The sequence below is a fragment of the Phocoena sinus genome, chromosome 8, assembly GCF_008692025.1.
Source record: "Phocoena sinus isolate mPhoSin1 chromosome 8, mPhoSin1.pri, whole genome shotgun sequence".
Lineage (NCBI taxonomy): Eukaryota > Metazoa > Chordata > Mammalia > Artiodactyla > Phocoenidae > Phocoena > Phocoena sinus.
The window spans coordinates 104443161-104459085 of NC_045770.1; the positions used below are offsets into that span (position 1 = coordinate 104443161).

General features: G+C 38.8%; 1 protein-coding gene across 1 annotated transcript in view; it reads left to right on the forward strand.

Moving 5' to 3' along the window:
- The first annotated feature begins 525 nt into the window (after window positions 1–525).
- Window positions 526–15925, forward strand: part of C8H11orf80 (chromosome 8 C11orf80 homolog) — a 91878-nt gene continuing 76478 nt past the window's right edge. The window contains 3 exon segments of the mRNA XM_032641579.1: window positions 526–656; window positions 2625–2766; window positions 8567–8620. Coding sequence (XP_032497470.1) covers window positions 627–656; window positions 2625–2766; window positions 8567–8620 — 226 coding nt within the window. The 5' untranslated portion in view covers window positions 526–626.

Genomic DNA, 15925 nt, shown 5'->3' on the forward strand with positions numbered 1-15925 from the left:
ACACATATGACTAAAAAATTGTTTTCTTTTAATTATTATTTTTTAAAATCTGAAATTCAAATTTAACTCTTTTTTAACTTGCCAAGGGTGGGAAACCAGAGGTTGGCCTGGGGCACTTGGGGCAGTCCCCCCTGGAGGTGAGACTGTTTGGAGGTCAAGCACCGGTTTGGGGATCTCGCTTCCGGCACCGGCAGCCCTTCTCCCGGCGGAGGCAAAGAGCTGAGGGCTGCACCTCGCGCTGGGACCGTGGAAAAGTTCTTTCGGGAGGAAGGGAGGAGTGGTGGCCTGTCCTCATTCTTGCTCGCCTGCAGCCTCGGTTGACACCCGCGGGCTCTCCCCAACCCCGCAGCCTGCCCAGCGGCCGGCCCACGGACCCCCGCTACCGCGGGAACCCTCCGCACCACTCCTAGCAGGTCCTGGCGACTCGCCGCAGGGGAGAGGGGCGGGGCGGAGCGGCGCTGAGTGCGCAGGCGCCGCGAACCGGTGGGCGGGGCTCGCGCGCGCGCGCGCGCGCGCGGGCGGGAAGGGTCGCCGTCGCGCGGCCAGGCGTGGGCGTGGGCGCGGGCGGAGGTCGAATCCCTGGCGGGCGCCCAGCAATTGGGCGTCGCTACTGCTCGCCGAGCGGAATGGAGGGGACGGCCGTGGCTGTCTGCGAGGTGATGCCGGGAAGGGAGTGAAAGCGGAGGAGGACACTCTGAGGAGACGGGCCTTGTGAGGAGGCCGCGAAGTTTGGGCAGAGGGGTCTGGCTTTGCCTGAGGGGGAGAAGGAAGGTTCGGGAATGATAGGATTCGGTGAAAGTCAGCGTGTCCCTCCCGGGGTTGTGAGCAGAGGAGAAGTGGGGCGTGGGAGCATCTGGGCAGTAAAGCCCGCGGGGTGCTCAGTGAGGAGAATTTGGTCAGTGGGTGGCATGGCCGGCCTCTGAGCGCTGGTGTCGCCCCCACCTGACAGCTGAGAAAACCGAGGCTCAGGCAGCTCAAGTGTTTGTCAAACCTCAGCGGACGCCCAGGTTCAAGCCCGGATGCCAGCCCAGGAGGACCCGCCCGTGCCGGGGAGGGCGAGCAGAAAGCAGGGGTGGGCGACCTGGGGGGAAGTCGGGGCCATCCGGTGCAAAGTGGGAGCGAGGGAAAGCCGTATCTGGCACGCGGGTCAACCGAGGTGTGGAGGGGGTTCCTGGGTCAGGTCCCCGAGCAGCTGCCTGATGAGAGGCTGAGGTTCGGAGGCTTCACTCACCCAGCTCGGACCACACCACGCGCCAGAGATGCTCTGGGGGGTGGGACTGAACACCTGGCCCCGACTTGCCACCTTTGTTCATTCATGACAGCGTTTTTACAGCCTTACATGATTGAATTCTTAACTACTGGCCTCGTATTAGACAGATTAACTACTAGTACGTAACTACTAGACAGGTGAAATAGGACCAGAGGCCACAAGGGGTTGACCTGAAGGCACCTCGAGTTCTCCCAGGCTTCCTGCCTTCTTTGTTATCAGAGAGAGTTGGAGGTTTAGATTTTATAGATGACAGAACCTAGCATAGAACCCAGAGCTTCTGACTCACAGGCTGATGTTCTTTTCCCAACTGCTCTCTCATTATGGATAAAGAAACTCTGGGAAAATCTGAACAGAGGGAGCACAGTAAGTCAGAGGATGTGTGAAGGAAAGTGTTAGACTGTAGAAATGCCTGGTACACAAACTGGTACACATTGGGATCTTAGTTCCCAAGTTCTCATGCTGGGATCTCCCTGCCTTTAAAAAGAAAGGGGGGGGCGTGTAATAATTTTCGCTATGGTACCTCAGTGTGGAAGTGAGAGTCTACTTTCATAAATAGTAATGGAAATTAAATACAATATATTTTATTTTAAAATGGTCTCCTCAAGATTGAATGTTTTACCAAGATATCGTGGAGACCTGTTAAACTTAAAATATTGTGTGCAGATGAATTTGTTAGAAATAATAGCTAATATTTATTAAGCATTTACTATATACCAGGCACTGTGTTAAACATTTTGCACATATTGTTTACGTTCAGCAGCTGCTGTATGTGGTAGATTTGTCCTCATTTTTATAAATGAGGAAGCTGAGGTACAGAGAAGTTAAGTAATTTGTGCAAGGTCACATGCTAGTGTTTGGCTCATCAGGGATTCAAACCCAGGCATCTGCTTCTGGAGCCAATGTTCGCAACTAGTATTCTGACCCTCAGAAGTGTTGATTTAATGAAAGGTAAAGGTGATTCACAAGCAGATGCCATTCTTATTCATAATCTTCATGTTGGCTTTTATTTAGGGAGAAGAAAAAAATAAAACAGGAAAAACAAACTCCCACTTAATTTTTTCAAATTATTATTTCCAGATGAACTTATCCTTTGAATAAAACAATTTTTTGTCTCCATTTCCTGTCTTGGACATTGTGTTGAATTTCGCTGTCCCCTTTTTTATGTCACTCACCTAGCTGTTTCTTCTGTTTAGACACAATGCTTTGTTCTTAACAATTGTAAATCTGACATTTTGCAAGCAAGAATATTAGTTTTTGGAAATGAGAATTATTAATTTAACTGTGTCATACAAGTTTATTATTACCATGATTTTTTAAAGAAGGTTGTGTTTTCTTTGAATTGTGCCCTTTTCAGATACTGAAATATTTAATTATTCACTGGAGGTGTGAAACAGCAAGAATATCAAAGGGAGCATTGCTAGAAGGAGAGCTAATGATTTCCATAGAAGCATTAAATTCTAAGCACCAGGCAAATACTCTTCATTGTGTAACAACTAGTAAGTGGAGGAAGAAAAAATATTGATTTCTGTCTTTGTTTTGTCATGATTTATGTTATAGTTTATTTAAAAATTTCAATTAGTCATAATTTTTTATTATGTTATTACTCCAGAGTTGTTCCAGAATTAAACTTAAGTGATTATGAAATAAGTATCTGGTGATAGATTTACAAATCTGTCATACAGGAAAGGTGAGTAGGATGACTTATCAAAGGATTATTTATTTTACTGGTTTAAGTTTAGATTGCTCAGAAACAATCTAACTCTTGCTCTTGGTTTTAACCTCCTTTTTCATAGCTAAATTATATTACATTGAATTTTGTATCCTCTTTCGTTCGTGTCCAGCCTTTGGTAGTTGGAAAAGAGCCAAAAAAAAAAAATTAAATGATGAATGGTGCGTACTTTGATAATCCTAACTTGCAGTTAATTTGAAAATATATATCTCTTCCATTTGGCTCTTACTCTTTCATCATTTTTGCCTGTACTCTTGGAAAGCTGATGCATTGAGTGGCCCTGACACAATTAATTTTCTTGAACTTGTGAAGTGATAACTTTTTTGTCTGACTGTCTTTTGGCTGTGTGTGTGTGTGTGTGTGTGTGTGTGTGTGTGTGTGTGTGTAGGTTTATTGAAGAATACTTTGGAATGAAGTTGTCCCATCAGCCTTAGAGGAGTCACCCTGAGTCCCAGTTGAGACTGGATAGTACTTTAGGCTCTACAAGACATTTTCTCACCTGAACTGGAATGACCTGTCTTCTCTTTGTTTACCTAGCAGTGAACATCCTCAAGAGGGATATGATAGTTTAGTTTGCTGTTACTCCACATGAACTCCACTCTGATTGGACAGAGTTCCCACCATTCGTGAGAGAGGTGGTTAGTTACCTGGCTAGGGTGATGTTGGTCTGCATATGGTTCTCTTAGCTTGTGCATTGATTCTGATCCAGTAAACTGTGCTCAAGGTGGCAGGGTTGATTTCACTCAAAGAAAGGGACTTGAGCCACAGTAGCTTTTGGCAAGAAACTGAATTCCATAGACATTTTGAGCCTAATGGACCTCTTCAGCCCGTCTGGTATAAGGGGCCTTTCTCTTCTGCTTATTGTCTCTTTATTATTTTTATTATTTTTTTTGACAGGAGGAAAGCGATACGTGCTTGTCATGAAACATTATAACATTACAGAAACATATATTATGGAAAATGAGACTCTTCAGTAATCTCACCCCTTGAGATAATTATTAACATTCAGTATATATTCTTCTAGATTTTTCTATGCATATGTTCAGAGTCTTTCACCAGGTAGATAAAAAGCCAGATCGCCAGCATTCTAGGATTGAGGGATTGGGGTGGGGGGAGTGGGGGGTGGTTGTATCTTAGCTTTCAACGTTTATGTTCACTCAATCCATTTGTTTTTAGTACAACTTTAGTTCCCAGCCCAGAGACCCATGCTTCTATCTTTTCAAAGAATAACCTCTCCCCACCCCCTCACCAAGGTTAGGGAGGGCCAGTCCTTAGAAGGCTGAGTGGAGAAGGGAATCTAAAGATCTGACTACTTCTTAAATTCATTTTTTCAGCTGACTCTCCTTATTTTGGCTCCCATTCCTACTTCCAGAGGTTCCTAATACTGCCATTTTTGAGTCTTTGGGGATTTTGTTGTATAATTGGTGTTGTTTCTTCACCTTTCCCTTTTTTGGCTTATAATTTAATTTTTCAGGTCTTGAGTCCGAAATCCTTTCCCACTAGTCCTTCTGCTTTTCTATTTCTATAATTTTATTATAATCATCTTTCTCTTTTATTCTCTATCTTTGTGGGTTTATTCCTTTAAAAAATACTCCTTTTCCATTTTATTGAGATTTCAGGAGGGAGTAAAAGTAGATGTGTATGTTCAATCTGTCATCTTTACCTGTAAGTGTGGATTGGTGTCATTGGGCTAGGGCTGGGAACTAAACCTGGGGCTGCTGTAACAAAGTATCACAAACTGGGTGGCTTAAAACAAAGTAAATTTATTCTATCACAGTTATGAAGGCCAGAAACCCACAATCAAGATCTCAGCAGGGTTGGTTCCTTCTGGAGGCTCTGAGGGAGAAATCTATTCCTTATCTCTCTCCTAGCTTCTGGTAGTTGCCAGCAAGCCCTTGGTGTTTCTTGACTTGTAGATGTATTGCTCCAATTTCTGTCTCTGTCTACATGTAATGTCTTCCCTTGTGTTTGTGTCTTCACATGGCCTTCTTATGAGGGCACCAATTGGATTTAGGGCCACTCTCACCCAGTATGACTTCATCTTGATGACATTTATGAAGACCCTATTTCCACGTAAGGTCATATTCACAAGTACTGGGCCTTAGTTCTTCAAAATCTCTTTTAGAGGCACAAAATGCAACTCACAACAAACCAGAAAATTTTGTTGTTGGAATGGTCCATCTGTGAGAAGCTGAGGGATGACTATATATTAGGTTGGCCAAAAGGTTTTTTCTGTAAGATGGCTCTAGTAGTGTTTAGTTGTCTTTAACTTCATTCAAAACAATTTTGTTAGATTGTATTGTGACAGCTGTTATATCAGCGTGCATTTAGAAACAACATCAAAATTGGTGAATTTTTGTGTAGCCATTTTAATATTGAAGATGAAAGAAAAAAGCAACCTTTTCAGCATATTATGCTTTATTATTTCAAGAAAGGTAAAAACACAACTGAAACGCAAAAAAAAAAAAATTGTGCAGTGTATAGAGAAGGTGCTGTGACTGATTGAATGTGTCAAAAGTGGTTTGCAAAGTTTCGTGCTGGAGATTTCTCACTGGACGATGCTCCATGGTTGGGTAGACCTGTTGAAGTTGATAGGGATCAAATCGAGACATTAATTGAGAACAATCAACATTATACTACACGGGAGATAGCCGACATACTCAAAATATCCAAATCAAGTGTTGAAAGTCATTTGCAGGACTTCCCTGGTGGTGCAGTGGTTAAGAATCCGCCTGCCAATGCAGGGGACAGGGATTTGATCCCTGGTCCGGGAAGGTCCCACATGCCACCGAGCAACTAAGCTTGTGTGCCACACACAACTACTGAATCTGCATTCTAGAGCCCACGAGCGGCAACTACTGAGCCCACGCACTCTACGGCCCATGTGCCACAACTACTGAAGCCCGCGTGCAAAGAGCCTATGCTCTGCAACAAGAGAAACCACTGCAACAAGCCCGCACGCAGCAACGAAGACCCAACGCAGCCAAAAATAAATAAAATTAAAACAAATCATTTGCACCAGCTTGGTTATGTTAATTGCATTGATGTTTGGGTTCCACATAAGTTAAGCGAAGAAAACCTTGACCGTATTTCCGCATGTGATTCTCTACTTAAACGTAACGAATGTTACGTTCCATTTTTAAAACAAATTGTGACACGAGATGAAAAGTGGGTACTGTACAATAAGGTGGAATGGAAGAGATCGTGGAGCAAGCGAAATGAACCACCATCAACCACACCAAAGGCTGGTCTTCATACAAAGAAGGTGATGTTGTGTATATGGTGGGATTGGAAGGGAGTCCTCTATTACGAGCTCCTTCCAGAAAACCAAACGATTAATTCCAACAAGTACTGCTCCCAGTTAGACCAACTGAAAGCAGCACTCTGAAAAGCGTCCGGAATTAGTCAACAGAAAATGCATAATCTTCCATCAGGGTAACGCAAGACCACATGTTTCTTTGATGACCAGGTGAAAACTGTACAGCTTGGCTGGGAAGTTCTGATTCATCCATTGTATTCACCAGACATTGCACGTTCAGATTTCCATTTATTTCGGTCTTTACGGAATTCTTTTAATGGAAATTTCAATTCCCTTGAAGACTGTGAAAGGCACCTGGCCCAGTTCTTTGCTCAAAAAGATAAAAAGTTTTGGGAAGATGGAATTATGAAGTTGCCTGAAAAGTGGCAGAAGGTAGTGGAACAAAACTGTGAATACGTTGTTCAATAAAGTTCTTGGTAAAAATGAAAAATGTCTTTTATTTTTACTTAAAAACTGAAGGAAATTTTTTGCCAACCCAATAGTTTTTTCTATCAGTAATTGTTGAAGGCTTTAACAAGTATTATTACTGCAGTGTTTCCCAAAATGTGTGCTACAGGATGTTTATATAAATTATGAGAAAGGAGTTATGCAGTCATGTAAACTTGAGGAATGCTGGTTAAAATCAAATGAGTTTTGTCACTTTAGATCTTCTCAGAACCTTTAATATGCAAGCACGGACTGTGAATCTTTAAAAATGGGCTGTAGTATATAGAATTTCCCAAACATATTTGACCTCGTAGCTTTTTAAAAAATCATCTTCTGTAAAGAGAATTTGGGGGAATGCTGTCTTTAAAAATATGTGTTCTGTCATCTTTGCATTTGAAGGGTAGCACTTTATTTAATACGGAAGGATTAGAAGCATAGCTGAAAATTTGGGGTTGGGTGTGGAGCAGGCAGAATGATTGCTCTCCCTGCACATGTTCACCCAAAGTGACCCATTTTCAACAATTGTTGATATGATACTTGTTAAAACTAAGAAAGGTTGTTAGAGGGAACAGTGTGATATATGCAGTTGAGAAACATCATGGACACGCTGTGAGACATACAGTTTGTGGTTTGTTTCTTGTTGATATTCTAGCTCCTTGCTAATCACTGGTGTCGGCCTGCTACCACCTTCCATCCCTGTCCCAATCACAATCACCCACTCCTTTAGGTCAGAATCAGTGTATACCTGTGAGGAACACTAAGTTTAAAAAAAAAAAAAAGATTGTTTTTGTTAAATATTCTATGCTACCTGGGCTCAAGCCTTTTGAAATATGTATCATTTATCCAGAATCATTCAAAATCTGGAGATCTAGAACAATGCTATCTGATAGAACTTTTTGTGATGATGGAAATGTTCTTTATGCTGTTCAGTACCGTAGCCATTAGCCGTGCTTGGCTATTGAACACTTGAAATGTGGCTAGTGTGACTGAGGAACAGAGTTCCTCATTTGATTTAATTTAGTTAGATTTAAATAGCCTCATGTAGCTAGTAGCTACTGTATTGGATAGCACACATTTAGAGAATGGTATTGCCTCTCACCCTAGATCAGTGGTTCTCAACCTTTTTTCCCTGCCTGAAGAATACATATTTCTTGAGGGATAGACACATTTCCATTGGTTCTTGTGGCAGTGATTCTTAGATTCTTAACTGTGGGGTCGCATCATTCTGGGGGAAGGCATGTTCTATTTGGGAAAAAAGCCTCCAGGTGATTCTGATCTTTTCCCCCCTCTTAGGTGCCGGCTTCCTCCCTTACCGTCTTTCCCTGAAGAATTATTGCTCTAAGTGCCGGAATGTTCAGATTTAGAACTCTAGGTACAGATAATTCTTACCTGATAGTCTAGTAAAGAGTAAATTTACTAAAGAGTAAATTGGTTAAAAGAAAGGCCAAACATTTTAATTGAATCTCATATTGGAATATGAGTTATTGGCATGATATACTCTGGTTACTAGCAAGAGTCTGTGGTCTTCCTATGATCCTTTTCTATCAGGAATAGTAATATCCAAAGAGGCAGTCCTGGTGTTTAATATAGGTAAAAAGAGTTGCTATTTGGTTCTCATCTCTAAGAAGTTATTCTGCCCCTGAACAGTTGTAGCCTCATAATACTTCTTTGGTGCCTCCATTTTTACTGAATTCATTAGTAGTGACCATCTTTTAATGTTCTGTATCTATAAACAGTGATTTCAGGCTCCCATATGATTCTTTAGATGAAATCCATTGAATTGCTTTATTTATGATACTTCTTTGTATTCTGTTTCTTACAGTTGCTTCTGCAGGAAGCATTTTTGGCGGTTTGGTCCTCAAGAAGTTCCTAAAAGGTAAAGAATTACCCAGCTTCCACAAGATTATATCTCTTCCTGTCAATAAATTTGGTATTTTCTGAAACAAATTTAACATATACTGAAAGATAGAGTTGTCAGATTTAGCAAATAAAAATACTGGACACTCACTTAACTTCGAATTTCAGATAAACAATGAATACTTTTTTAGTATATTTGCATGTTCCATGCAGCAGTTTATCCTGTAATTTATCTGAAAATCCTGCTGAAAGATGATCTATAAAATTGTACAGATACAGGAAAATTGTATAGACCTAAGACAAGATACCTAGGTCACTGTAGCTTCTCTGAATACTCTGTATACAGCCTCAGGCAGAATTTTCCCAGATGTAAAATTCAATTTTTAGTAAAGTATTTGTTCACATCTACCTCAAAGAAATAATATATGGAGAATGCTTTTACTATAAAAGATTTGGGCTGGTATTAATACTGTTTTCCACATGCCAAGGTTTACGGTTTAGGAGTTTTCAGTGACCTTAGTTTTAGAAGTTCTTCTTTCCTTTGATTTGAGAATAATCTAAAACCAAAGGACATACATACATTATTTTAAGGAGACCAAAATGATTTGAGAACCATTGTGCCTTCATTTTTATCTTTTATGGTTGTGTGGCTTGTAAATATTATCTAATGGGTCTGTCTATTCCTAATGAGTGGTTAATTTACAAATTTTACAAAACAATTTTTTTAAAAGAAACTTTCCCCAACTAATCCTGGAATATAAATAGATTGTGGTGGGGTTTTTTTTAACTTTTTATTTTATATTGGAGTACAGTTAATTAACTGTGGTGGGGTTTTTTTGACTTATGTTTGTCACTGCTTTAAGAAAATATGCTATATATTAAATATAGAAACAATCAAAAAGCTACATTAGAAGGGTATAATGTTATAAAGTAAATGTTTGTGAAATGTATTACCGTTGGACTTTTTCAAATAGCAGGGTTTCTTAATGCTTTTTAAAATACAATCAATTTAAAATTTTAATTTATACCCAGATTTCCAGCAACTCAATTACTGCATAAACCAAAGTACCTTCCTTTATCTTGGTCTTATCAAAGAAAAGAAGAAACTATTTTTTTGCAACTCACAGTATGAAAGACTAAAGACATAAACATATAGGAAACAGTTCTACCTTTTGAAACTTCTTATTTGAAGTAATTTTTAGTTTAAGCATGGGGATTTAAAAGTGCTTGCTTGTTAATTTAAGGGTCATCAGGTGTATTCTCTTTAGCCTTTGAAATTGTCTTGGCCCTCTGAATCTACCTTCCAGCTGTCTGTACACTGGATTCCTAATAAACCTCAGCTTTTTGCTCTGTGGTCCTAATTTGTTTAGATTCTGCTTGGTGTGCACACATTTAAAAGCAGTAATTGTGGAGGAAAAGTAATAAAACAAAAAATAGAGATTTTTGTTCTTAGCTCCATAACAGATGTACTGTGGGAGCTTGGGTAGAATGTTCTCCCTGTAGTAATAATCAAAGTGATGATTTATTGAGCATTTACTGTGTGCTGAGCTTTGTGCTTGACACAGAGGGGTTACAGTGGTGAACATGATAGATTTGGTTTCTCCCCTTAGTGCCATATTTAAGATATCTTAATCATCTAATTATACTGCCTCCCAAAGCCTATGCCTGGAAGAAAGAGAGAATCAGCTTACTGTCCTGGAGAGTTTGCTGCAATTCTAAGACTTTTAGAAAATCTGAATTCAACTTTAAGAATCATGAGTTGACCGCCTCAAAATCATCTAGTCTATTTATCAATCTTTAGTTCTCTTCCTTTTTGGATTATGCCACTGAGATGATGCAAAGAGTGGAAAGGCATTCTTTTTTTTTTTTTTTGAAAGGCATTCTTAATGCCATTGCTCCAGTTAAATGTGTGAAGGTGCTTTGAAAGAAATGAAAATTCATAAAAATAAAAGGGAATATGTTATTAACTCTAGGGAGGAGATAGGAATATTTCCTGCAACTTAAACCTAAACTGCACAATGAGTGGTTAGATCATACATAGTGCTGCTTCTTTGTCTAATATTTGTGAAAGTGCTTTGAAAAAAGTGAAAAGCCATGTAAGTACAAAGAAATGGTTTTATTATCATTGTTAATAATAGGGAGAAGGTATTGAGTATAGTTTATGGAATAACCACCTATTTATTATGCTAATACAAACTTTAGACAGTTTGTGTCATGTTGACTTAGTTTTAATTTGTTATTTTAAAAGCTCAAAGCAATTTTGTGCATATTTATTTAGTCGATTTTCATATCCTTGTGATGAAGTGGAGGTGGCTAACTTTTTGTACAAAGAGGAAGTAGTGTACATCAAATACACAATAAAAATTGAGTCATTTGCTCATAGTCAATCCCATTTAGTAACCAACTTTAGCCTGTCTTCTCTCTAGCTGTTAGGGCTAATGATATTAACTTCCACTTAATAATGCTATTTATTCTTACTAATTAGTAACAAAAATGACTCAGTGAAGCTCACAAAGGAAGCTGTCCAAGACTAAGATTTGAATTCCTTAGTTCCCTGACTTATGTACCATTAATTATGCCTTTATTATTCTTGTTACTTATTTAGCATTCCTATAACATTATTAGCAAACTGCTTTGAATTGGTCTATTCACAAATCTTTACACTATGTAATTAACTTCATCAGGAAGTCTGGTGGCTGATTCATTAACCATCAGATTTCCCAGTGCTAAAGAATTATGTATCTGTACAAAATTCATATTCCTCTGAATTCAGTTTGTTAGCTATGTCATCCTCTTCATTGCTCAGTTGATTTCTCTCAGTGCCTAAAAAGAGGTCTGCCCTCTCTTTAGGGGAACTGTACTGTTGTAGAGCCATCCAGCTTCAGTTTTCTTTACTCTTCAATCTATTCTATCAGAGTTGTATCAAGGTACTTTTTCTCTGGATCTGGACCACTTCAGATCAGTTCCTATACAAACAGGCTCATATTTCTGGGTGTTTTATTTATGCTGGATTAATAAATGATGACCAAGATAGTCTCCCTGTTTTTCTACCTCTCTAATGGTTTATGTTCTTTTTAAGTTTTCTTTTGTCTGTGGTACCTAACTGTTTGAACTTTTGTCCAGTAAACCTTTATTGAACCTCTACCTTGCCACGAGAAAGTTATAGTGAGAGGTACCTCTGAAAATAAAATACAGTGTGATAAGTACCATAGTGCTTCTTTGGTAACACAGAGGATATTCCCTAAAGTTCAGTCACCAATATGCCTTTCTTCCCTTTATCATTCTGCATCTTTATTCTACGTTTACTTCAGATATCTTCTGCTTTTAAGGCTTTAACTATTATTTCTATGTTGATGAGACATCTTTTTGTCTCTATCTCTAATGTGTTTCTAGCTTTGATTGTCAATTGGACTATTCCATTTGAGGGTTCCTCTGGAATATCATGTGTAACATGTCTAAAATAGGGTTCATTTTCTTAAACTAACTTGCGGTGTAATCTCTATTCCTTTCAGTGATACTAACATTTTCATAATTCTCCAGGCTTAAAAGTTTTGGCTTTTTTTGAGGGGAAGGGGAGGCTTCTCCTTTTCTTTTCTCCATTATCTAATGTAATTGAATTTTTGGTTAATTTTGCTTTTATAGTGTAGAATTATTATTTATTAAATTATTTATTAATTTAAACACAGCTTTATATTTCTCCCTTAATGACTCCCAATTGCTTATTAGAATAAAACACCTCAGACCCGATTTGAGGTACTCTGTCAATTAGAATAATCTCCTGCACTTTGAAGGATGATGCTCATTAAGATAGATAAATTCTTATGTGTTTAAAAATTCTCATTCCTTTATATTAACATATGTACTACTATTCTGCATCATATAGTTATCCATTTATGTAGCAATCCATTTACATATTCATTTGTTATCCATTTATGTAGAACTAATTCTATCATAAATATCTATTTGGTGAAACGGGATAGTTTTAGCTTGTCCTTCTTGCCCAGATCTAGAAGCTACTTCCTAACATGTCCTTACTTTAGTGAAGAAAAGAAGGAAAAGAAAGGGTAGAAGAGAGTGATGAGATGGAGGAATATGAAAAAAGCCATATATATATAGGTCTTTATTTATTTCACTGTTTTTTTTTGTCTCTCCTAGTCATATTATTTTTACTTGTTTTTTAATCTTATTTTAAATATCTCCTCATTCCCATCTTTATTGACATAATTTAACGCTTTACTAAAATACAGTTTGGCCAATCATTTAAAAAAATGTTCATGTATTTTTCCCAAGTAAGAAAATTTACAACTTTGTTTTCTTCAAAGGACTAGATAGGAGTACCAACCCTTGAAAGTGGGGAAGACAGTTTTGCTGTTGATGTATGGTTACATAGTTATGATGGTTCAGCTTTTGCCTCTAAAATGGCATCAGGGAGATTTAAAAAGAAAAATATTTAGTTTTGTCCCTTTTGTTAATTTGTTGGGAATGGAAGTCAGGAGTTGTGCTTTTCTTACATTAGAGAGATTGATGTGTCCAGGCTTGCTCAACATTGAGTGAAAAACTCACAATGGTGAACTCTTGGATGTCTGACTTAATATATGTTTTTAAAATCTGAGATGCTCATAGTCAAAAATTTAAAATCTATTATAATTTGCTATCTTACAAGATCAACAACTCTAAATCTCACTACTTATCTAACACTTTTTCTCCTGGGAGCTCGTTTTGTAGACATGACCTCATTCTCGAGAGATAGGTCAGACATAAGTTATCACCATTTCTGTTTCAGAGATGAGGAAACTGAGACCTAACTCAGTCTCCGATATTAAGTTTAGAAGTAAGGGAAGAGCTTGGGGACTTAGGTCATTGGTTATCCTGTGAGTCCACACTTAACCCTCACGCTTTTGATACATTCTAAATAGTCTCTTGCTGCTAAATTTGCATAACACATGGAAAGATTTTATAAAGAGAAGATTAACTGAAGATCAAGAGAAGTTAAAATAAATGAATTTGTCTTCTTTTGTTTCTTTAATATTTAAATATGCCCTTTATTGGTTTGAGGAAGTTCTCTTTTAGCCCTGGCTTGCTGAGAGTTTTTATTAGGAATGAATGGATGTTGGATTTTATCGAATGATTTTATGCATTTATTGAGAAGATCATATGATTTTTCTTTTTTAGGCTGTTAATGTGGTGAATTACATTGATTTTCAAATGTTAAACCAACTTTGCATTTCTGGGATAAATCCCAGTTGGCCATGATGCATTATGTATCCTTTTTATGTATTGTTGGATTTGATTTGCTGACATTTTATTTATTTATTTAAAAAAATTATTTTAAAATAAATTTATTTATTTTTTTTTTTTAGTTTTGGCTGTGTTGGGTCTTTGTTTCTGCGCACAGGCTTTCTCTAGTTGCGGCGAGGGGGGGCAACTCTTCATTGCGGTGCGTGGGCTTCTCATTGTGGTGGCTTCTCTTGTTGTGGAGCATGGGCTCTAGGCACGTGGGCTTCAGCAGTTGTGGCTCGCAAGCTCAGTAGTTGTGGCTCGCAGGCTCTAGAGTGCAGGCTCAGTAGTTGTGGCGTACGGGCTTAGTTGCTCCACAGCATGTGAAATCTTCCCGGACCAGCGCTCGAACCTGAGTCCCTTGCATTGGCAGGCAGATTCTTAACCGCTGCGCCACCAGGGAAGCCTGATTTACTGACATTTAAAAAATAATTTTTCCATCTGTGTTCATAAGAGATATTTGTGGTTTTCTTTTCTTGTAATGACTTTGTTTTATTTTGGTATCAGAGTAATGCTGACTTTATAAGATGAATTAGGATGTGTTCTCTGTTCTTCAATTGTCTAGAAGAATTTCTGTGGAAGGTATTATTTCTTCCTTAAATATTTGGTACAATTCATCAAAGGAAGCCATCCGGGCCTGATTTTTCCTTTGTGGGAAATATATATATATTTTTTTGCAGTACGTGGGCCTCTCACCGTTGTCGCCTCTCCCGTTGCGGAGCACAGGCTCCGGACGTGCAGGCTCAGCGGCCATGGCTCACGGGCCTAGCCCCTCCGCGGCATGTGGGATCTTCCCGGACCGGGGCACGAACACGTGTCCCCCACATCGGCAGGCGGACTCTCAACCACTGCGCCACCAGGGGAGCCCTGTGGGAAATATTTTAACTACAAATTCAATTTCTTTGATGATTATAGGGCTATTCTGGTTATTTTGTTTTTTTGAGTAAGTGTGGGTAGTTTGTACCTTTCAAGGAATTTGTCCATTTCATCTAAGTTGTTAAATTTATTGACATAAAATTGTTCATAATATACCCTTATTATCCTTCCAACACTTGTAGAATCTCTAGCAATATCACCTCTCTCACTCCTGATGTTGGTGGTTTATATTCGTCTCTCTCTCTTACTTTCTCACTTTCTCTTTCTTTAATCAGTCTCGCTAGAACCATATTCTTTCTGTTGTATTCTATTTCATTGACTTTCACTCTGATCTTTTATTCTTTCCTTTCTTCTGCTTGTTTTGGATCTCTTTTGCTTTTCTGTTTCTAGTTTCTCAAAGTGGAAGCTGTAATCATTGATTTGAGACCATTCTTTTTTACACTGAAGTCATGATATTCTTTTAAATAGTTCTTTTAATAGTTCTAAAGTTTTAAAATTATATTTAATTATTATTATAATTATAATTAATCTAGAGTTTATGTTTATTTATGATACAAGTTAGGGATCTAATTTAAATCTTTTCCTTTCCCCAATAATTTGTGTTATTATTCTTTCATAAACTAGGGCTCTATATATGCTTGGATCTGTTTCTGGGTGCTCTAGTCTTTATGTCTGTCCCTAGGCTGGTATCATAGAGTCTTATTTCCTAAAGTTTTAGAATTAATCTTGTTGTATGATAGGGCAAATCCCCCCTCCTTATTTTTTTCCAGAATTGCCTTTGGTTTTTAAAACCATTATCTTGCTTATGAATTTTTTTTAAAATTTATTTATTTTTGGCTGCTTTGGGTCATCGTTGCTGTGCGTGGGCTTTCTCTAGTTGAGGTGGGTGGGAGCTACTCTTCTTTGTGGTGCACGGGCTTCTTATTGTGGTGGCTTCTCTTGTTGCAGAGCACAGGCTCTAGGTGCGTGGGCTTCAGTATTTGTGGCACGTAGGCTCAGTAGTTGTGTCTCCTGGACTCTAGAGTGCAGGCTCAGTAGTTGTGGCGCACGGGCTTAGTTGCTCTGCGGCATGTGGGATCTTCCCGGACCAGGGCTCGAACCCGTGTCCCCCTGCATTGGCAGGCGGATTCCCAACCATTGTGCCACCAGGGAAGTCCCGCCTATGAATTTT